We start from the raw sequence: 8,732 nt of genomic DNA on the forward strand, positions 1-8,732 counted from the left end.
GGAGGTGGAAGAGGAGGGGGGAGGAGTAGAGGAGGAGAAGGTGCAGATGAGGATAGAGGAGGAGGAAGATGAACTATTTGGGAAGAAGGGTAATTTAGGAATATTTTTCTTGGGCAGTGGGTTTGGGGCTTAGTTGCATTTTTTTTCACTTTTAGGGGTTTATGGTTATGGTTATTGGACTGAGGGTGAGGATGCATGAGCCAATTTATTTTGGTTCCTTCAAGCAATTTTCCCTATATTTTTAAATATTTCTAAAAAATTATTTTTTATAACAAATCTAATACTATTTTTGAAATTAAATAATACCAAAATTTGAAAAAAAAATTAAATTACCAAGTTAATGTTGTCAAATTAATTTGAAATTTTCGTGTTTTAATTTTTAAATATAACTTTAAAATTAGTTTATTCACAAATTTTTATTTTTAAAATTTTTGATATTAATTTAAAATTTTGACTTTTTAAATATAACTGAAATAAAAATTTTTATTGACCAAAATTTCAATAAATTTCATATTACCAAATTTATGTTACCAAATTTCATATTGTTTTAGAGATTAAATTATAATAAATTTTTAAAATTTAAATTACCAAATTAATTTAAATTTCCATGTTTTTATTTTTAAATATTTCTTAATTTTTATTTTTGAATCTTTTATTATTACTTTGAAATTATTATTACTCTGTTTTCAGGTTTGTATAAAAGCTTACAGGTTGTGTACTTGGGCCGATTCTATTCTCAAAGCCAACAAAATAGTATAAAGAGACCGACATATCAATAGACATTCATCATTCAAGTAAAATCATGGCATTTTTTCCCCCTAATATGTCGGTCTCTTTATACTATTTTGTTGGCTTTGAGAATAGAATCGGCCCAAGTACACAACCTGTAAGCTTTTATACAAACCTGAAAACAGAGTTAGAAAAACCTGTAACCAAAGCTTCCTTGACTGATTTTTGGAGAGACCGAACACCAAACACAGGGGACCTGTCTGCAGGAATTTTCTTAGTCTCTGTTTTGTTGATGAACACAAAACCGGATGGAGCAGGGACTTCTATAAATTTTATTTTCGTTCTACTTAACTCATCAAAATTGTTTACATATATATAAGGACATAGGGATAAGATTACAACTCTAATCTTTATCCAATAACTAGAAAAACTATCCACTAACTAGTATTCTACTATAACTAGAACTCTATCTAATAACTTGGATTCAAACTAACAATTCGGACTGATTAACAAACTCACATTCTCCCCCTTAATCTGGACGAGACTCCAAGTCCCTTACTCCTAGCAGCTCCCGCATCTCGATGAACTTCACCTTTGCTAGTGCCTTCGTGAGAATATCTGATCGCTGCTCGCTCGTGCTTACGAACTCCACTTTAATCTGTCCTCGCTCAACACACTCTCGAATGAAGTGAAAACGTGTGTCAATATGCTTGCTTCTCCCATGGAAAACTGGATTCTTCATCAAGGCAATTGCGGACTTGTTGTCGACGAAGAGTGTAACCGGCTTGGGCTCACTCCCAATCACCTCGCTGATTAAACTCCTCAGCCACAAGCCTTGGCACGCTGCTGCAGTTGCCGCCATAAATTCTGCCTCGCAGGATGATAATGCCACCGTCTTCTGTTTCTGTGATGTCCAAGTGACCAAGCTATCACCTAGATAAAATGCCATGCCGCTTGTGCTGCGTTTGTCATCAACATCTCCCGCAAGATCACTGTCAGTGAATCCCACCAACTCTTCATTGCCTCGACCTCGTTTGTACACCAATCCGTAGGACATAGTACCCTTCACGTACCTCAAAATATGCTTGACAACCTGTCTATGCAAAACTGTAGGGTGCTCCATGTACCTACTCACAATCCCCACGGCATATGTGATATCGGGCCGGGTGTGAGTTAGATACCTTAAGCATCCGATAATGCGTCTATACTCCGTCACGTCCACCGATGTTCCTTCAGAATCCTTTCCAAGCTTTAGCTTTGCTTCCATGGGATATTGTGTCGGGTTGCATTCCCTCATGCCGAACTGACCAAAAACTTTCTTCGCATAGGCCGCCTGCCTTAGTGCAATACAATCATCTCGCTGATCCACCTCGATACCAAGATAATAGGAAAGCAATCCAAGGCCACTCATCTCGAACTCCTTCATCATTTGTTGCTTGAAAAACTTTATCTCATCCGCTCTCGAGCCCGTAACGATCAAGTCATCCACGTACACGCCAGAAAAACTTTATCTCATCCGCTCTCGAGCCCGTAACGATCAAGTCATCCACGTACACGCCAACAATGAGTGTATCCCCTCTGTTACTCCTGGTGTATACCGCCTGCTCCTGAGTACATCTTGCAGATCCGATGCCCTTCATGCACTTATCGAGGCACGTGTTCCATGCCCGAGGTGCTTGGCGTAGACCGTAGAGTGCCTTTGAAAGTTTGTAGACCTTGTGCTCTTGATTCTTCACAACGAACCCTTCAGGTTGAACCACATACACTTCTTCCTGGAGATCACCATTTAGGAATGCCGACTTCACATCCAAATGGTGCACCTCCCACCCGTTCTGTGCTGATATAGCGAGGATTATTCTGATGGTATCAAGCCTCGCCACAGGTGCAAACACCTCTTCGAAGTCCACGCCTTGCTGCTGGACGTACCCTTTTGCTACAAGTCTTGCTTTGTGCTTGAGAATATTGCCTTCATTGTCCTTCTTCAGCTTGTACACCCATTTGAGACCAATGGGTTTGGAACCCCGCGGTAACTCCGTGAGTACCCAAGTCTTATTCTTCTCGATGGCCTCCAATTCCTTCTCCATGGCTGTCCGTCATTCTTGATCTGTTGCAGCCTCAATGTAGCTTACAGGTTCTTCAGAAATCAGGAGTAATTCTTCTGCAGGGAGATCAATCACCTCCGTCTCTGCATAGATGTCCGCTAGAGATCGCTAGCGTACAGGAGTCATCACTGCAGCTTCAGGGGGTCCGAACGTGTCCAAGACAGTGGGGTTTGCTGCAGCAGGAGGTTGCGGACTGGTTCGGCCTGCTGCACTAGCGGGTGTATGCGGACTGGTTCGGCCTGCTGCTGGCTGCCTTGTACGCTCTACCGGCTGTCCAGATTGTGCTCCGGTCATCTCCAATGCAGCAGGATCTGCTGCAGCTGCTGTTCTTGGACCAGGAACCATCTGTGGGCTGTTCTGGCCAGCTGCTGGCAGTCTGAACCAAACAAATGTGCCAGCTGCTGTGCCGGCTGTTGCTGATTCCTCTTCCGCTGCGAATTCCACCCAGCTGGATGGTTCTACATCTCCGTCTGCGCTCCATTTCCATTCTTTTCCTTCCTCGAACACGACATCCCTGCTGACACGTATTTTGCCATGTTGAGAGTCATAAAGGCGATGCGCTTTGCTTCCTTCCTCTACCCCAATATACACCATTGGCGTGCTCCGGTCGTCGAGTTTCTTGTGTGAAGGACCTGCAATTTTTACATGCGCCACACATCCGAAAACTCTCAAGTGTTCTAGGTGGGGTTTCTTACCAAACCAAGCTTCGTAAGGTGTGTGGTCGTGCAATGCCTTGGTTGGTAGTCGGTTGAGTATGTACACCGTGTGCCTAACCGCTTCACCCCACATTGTTCCAGGCATATGCATGCTTTTAAGTAAACTTCTCGCCATGTCCATCACCGTGCGATTACGCCTCTCCACTACACCGTTTTGCTGCGGGGTGTATGGTGCAGTGAGATGACGCTTGATGCCGTAGTCTTCACATAGCTTGGTGAACTCCTTTGACAAAAACTCACCACCACGATCCGTCCTCAATGTCTTCACCTTATGGTCACATGCGTTCTCAACCTCTGTTTTGAACTTCTTGAAGGTTTCACAAGCTTGACTCTTGGCCTTCAACATGTATACCCACATCCATCGGCTGAAATCATCAACTATAATAAGGAAGTATTTGTTACCAGCTAGTGTAGATGGGGTGATAGGGCCACAGAGATCAGCGTGTAACAACTCCAGTGGCTTCTGAGCTCTAAAATTTGCTTGCGAAGGGAACGTCAGTCTTGCTTGCTTGGCGACAAGGCATCCTTCGCATAGTTGATTCGGGTGCAAGATCTTCGGCAACCCGGAAGCCATCCTCTTATCAGTCATCATCTTGAGGGCGAAGAAATTGACATGCCCAAGGCGAGCATGCCATAACCAAGCTGGATCGTTAATGTTCGCCATCAAACACGCCGGCTTGCAAGTCTTTAACTCTATCATGTACAATCGGTTAGTTGAACGTGTCACCCTCATTAAGAGAGCACCGTTCCTATCAAACACCCTCAGGAACTCGTCAGCAATAACAACCTTACTCCCATCTTCAGTCATCTGACCAAGGCTAATAATGTTCGATTTCAAGCTCGGAATATAATATACCTCAGGTAGTAGCCTTTGATCGCCGTTGTTGCACTGAAAGAGGATAGAACCTTTCCTCAGGTAGTAGCCTTTGATCGCCGTTGTTGCACTGAAAGAGGATAGAACCTTTCCCCTTGATCTCTACGGCGGATCCATCACCAAACTTGACGGTTCCTGTAATGTTCTCGTCGAGCTCCTTGAACTTGCCTCGGTGGGGTTCCTGTAATGTTCTCGTCGAGCTCCTTGAACTTGCCTCGGTGGCCGGTCATGTGATTGCTAGCTCCATTGTCTAGGTACCAAGTGTCGTTGTCAACATGTGCCTCCCCCGCTGTAAGTAAATCCGGCACCACCTTCTCCTCATTAAGCAAAATGACATTTGGCGATTCCTCTAACATAGTCATCATCAAGGTAGGCTCCTCGTCGTACACTCGGGTGAGATTAGCCTCCTGTTCGTGATTGCGGCGTTGCTTGTGACACTCCGACTGAAAGTGCCCATATACTCCGCAATTGAAGCATTTGATGTTTGATTTGTCTCGACCGCCGCTTGTCCGCCTCGGCCTCTTTGGCCACGGCCACGCCCACGACCGGCCCCGCGACCTCGTCCTCGACCGCTGCCATCATTGGTTGTAGGTGTTGAGAGGAAGCCTCCGCCGTTCTTCTTGCCCCTTGCTTGCCACTCCGCATGCGTCAACAATAGGTGATCGTCGACGTTGTTTCGAAAAACACGTGCCCTCTCCTCGTGGGCTTTGAGACACCCGATCGCCTCCTCGAGTGTCATGTTGTCGATGTCCCCAAACTGTTCAATCGTGGAGACGATAGTAAGGAATCTCTCCGGTACCGCCCGAAGTAGCTTTCTGACGACGTAGTTCTCCTCCATCTCGCCGCCTAAAGCCCGAATCTTGTTAACGACTCCTGTCAACTTCGTCGAAAAATCGTCGACGTTATCATTCTCCTTCATCCGGAGAAGTTCGAACTCGGACTTCAAGGTCTGTACCTTCGCGTTCCTTACACGATCCGCTCCTAGATGCATTGTTTTCAACGTCTCCCATGCCTCTTTTGCCGTCTGCTTCTCTGCGATCACCATCAAAGTCTCTTCAGGAATCCCCTGGTAGATGGCCGCCAACGCCATCTGATCCTTCCTGTGTTCCACGGACACACCTGCCGCGGGCTCAATGGCATCCCACACGTCTTGAGCCTTCATGTAGACTTTCATCTTGATTGCCCACGAAGCATAGTTGTCCCTCGATAGCGTCGGGTATTGAAGAGTAAGAGAACCCACCTTGGTCGTCATCTTCTCCGAACTCGTCATCTCTTCAGATCTTGGTTGAATCTTAGGCAGACACGGCTCTGATACCACTTGTTGGCTTTGAGAATAGAATCGGCCCAAGTACACAACCTGTAAGCTTTTATACAAACCTGAAAACAGAGTTAGAAAAACCTGTAACCAAAGCTTCCTTGACTGATTTTTGGAGAGACCGAACACCAAACACAGGGGACCTTTCTGCAGGAATTTTCTTAGTCTCTGTTTTGTTGATGAACACAAAACCGGATGGAGCAGGGACTTCTATAAATTTTATTTTCGTTCTACTTAACTCATCAAAATTGTTTACATATATATAAGGACATAGGGATAAGATTACAACTCTAATCTTTATCCAATAACTAGAAAAACTATCCACTAACTAGTATTCTACTATAACTAGAACTCTATCTAATAACTTGGATTCAAACTAACAATTCGGACTGATTAACAAACTCACATATTTTACATCGATTTCAATTTTTCAGACTTTCTTCTCTCATCTCTCCAGCTTCATGTACCACCGGCAAGCTCTAAGCCTCCCTTCCCTTCCTCTTTTCTTTCTTTTCCCCCTCTCATCCGCGGGCGTCCATCGACCCATGAAATCAGGGTAACGCCCCCGGCACACTTCTTAAATATAAATAATTAAAGACAACAGACCAGACTCCTAAACATGTGAGCAGAGTAATGCGAAATTAGTCGATATGCAACACAAAACGACTACCAATGCGACCCAACGAAGCAGCAAAAACTTAAAAGACACTTTATTCATACTCCCACCATAGACATACACCGCACCAGAGATACCATCAACTTACACAGACACAAACAAGAGACACCATCAACTCACACAGACACAAACACGGGTGCTAGCATAAGCCTCAGACCAACGCTTCAGCAGAAGAACTTAACCGAAAACTCGGAAACACAACCAAGCAAGGAATCTACTCCTCTTTCTGACCAGAGATTTCAATGGCCTTCACCTCGGGCTTCTTGACTTCCTCCTTGGGCACGGTCACGGTGAGCACGCCGTTCTCCATCGTCGCCTTCACCTGATCCATCTTCGCGTTCTCCGGCAGCCTGAACCTCCTCAGGAACTTGCCGCTGCTCCTCTCGACCCTGTGCCACGTGTCATTCTTCTCCTCCTGCTCCTTGCTCCGCTCTCCGCTGATCTGAAGCACTCTTCCTTCCTCCACCTCAACCTTCACCTCTTCCTTCCTTATCCCCGGGAGATCGGCCTTGAAGACGTGGGCCTCGGGGGTCTCTCTCCAGTCGATGCGGGTGTTGGCGAAGGCGGAGGTCTCGCCGAGAGCGCTGCTGGCACCAGACCAATCAGCAAGGGAGCGAAAAGAGTCTAAAGGCCAACCCTGGAAAGGATCCCAGACGTCGAGGGGGAAGGGGTCGAAGACGTCGCTCCTCTGACCGAAGAATCGAGGAATCAGAGCCATTTCTCTTCAAAAGGACTGCCTTACAACTAAGCCGGCGACGAGCTCTTTGTTCGCAAATCACAGTCTGATCAATGGTTTTCGCGATGCGACGAAGAGGTGGAGGGGTGGGCGAATTTATACAGGTTCAGACGGAAGGGTCTCGAAATACTGCGGTATGCGCCAGATGTTTCGAGGGGCCCTGAAAGTGCTCGAGATGTCTCTGGACAAAACGCGATATAGTTCAAGTGAGTACTCTCTCGAACGATTAAAAAAAAAAAAACAAGAGTTGTGCCCGATGGGCTTATATCAGGTAACAGGCCATTTAATTCGGTTTTGTATGCATATCTTTCCTGTAAAGCTAAATCTTCCCTATTCGTTACATTTTCTATAATTTTATTTTTTTTAATTTTGATTATTTTATTTCGGAACATATTCTGACAACCATGAGGAGTCACTAAGGGTGTTAACGGAGCGGATACGGCTCGGATATGGCACTTACCATATCCATATCCGCTTACCCATCTCGGATACGGATACGGATACGGATATACGTCGGTAAGAAAAATTCATATCCATATCCGCCAAAATCGGATATGGTTACGGATATAGATGCGGATATATAAACGGATATGCATGCGGATACAAAAAAGGATATGAGAAAACTAGATAGTATTCAGAAAAATATAGTCATGTGATACAAAAAGAGTTCGTTAATATGTTCATTATGATTGAAAAGCTAAGATTAGACATCTTGATCATCAAAATTAACCACAAATCCATAATCTAAGAATCGAAACTATCGTAAGAGTATTACCAATATGTATTCGGATTTTTTCGGATACGGATACAGATATTTCACTACAAAACCATATCCGCAACCATATCCTATCGGTAATAGATTTGAGTAACCATATTTGTATCCTAACGGATACGGTTACGGATATTTCCTCGGATACGGATACGGTTTGGCACCCCTAGGAGTCACCCACAGGCAGCTCCTTTTTTACAATGGATTAAAGTTTAATCAGTGAGACAATTTTGTAAAGCAATATACGAGTTTTCTTAGTTACACTTTTGGTATATATTGGCCATTTTTTGGTAGAAACGCATGCATATATGTAAATCCATATACTCATCTATATTTATGAACTAAAAGTTAAATGTCAATAATATACTTTTGATTTATAAGTACTGACTTATGTTACATTGCTGAACGATGATTGAATTCATAATTACTTGACTTACGTATACGTGATTGGCTTACAAATTGTCTCTTGTTGACCCAAACATTTTATTATTTATAGGGAGATATGACTATAGGTAATGACCAAACCCTCCTCATAGAGATAATGATCTCAACAAACAATAAGTGAGATGATGAAATCTAGAGTTAATCGTGCATCAACCTCAAGAAGCCAAGTAGACAGCAAGACACTAATGAAAGTACTGCAAACAGTGACATCTCTAGTCACTAGACAGCAAGATCAAATTGATCTTAACCAGATGAATGGCCAGAATAGTGAACAATTAAAATTAAGAAGCGGCATGGCTGAATTCAAGAAGTTGTCTCCACCCAGTTTTGAGGGAACTACTGATCCGATGATTACTGAACATTAAATCACT

The 8,732-nt window shown here is 44.1% G+C and overlaps 1 protein-coding gene across 1 annotated transcript; it reads right to left on the reverse strand.

The window, feature by feature from the left end:
* On the reverse strand, positions 6,405 to 7,199 carry LOC109844252 (17.3 kDa class I heat shock protein-like). The gene has a single exon (XM_020413223.1). The coding sequence runs from the start codon at positions 7,128 to 7,130 to the stop codon at positions 6,627 to 6,629; it is 504 nt and encodes a 167-aa protein (XP_020268812.1). The 5' UTR covers positions 7,131 to 7,199; the 3' UTR covers positions 6,405 to 6,626.

Source organism: Asparagus officinalis, chromosome 1 (genome assembly GCF_001876935.1).
Source record: "Asparagus officinalis chromosome 1, Aspof.V1, whole genome shotgun sequence".
NCBI classification, from domain to species: domain Eukaryota; kingdom Viridiplantae; phylum Streptophyta; class Magnoliopsida; order Asparagales; family Asparagaceae; genus Asparagus; species Asparagus officinalis.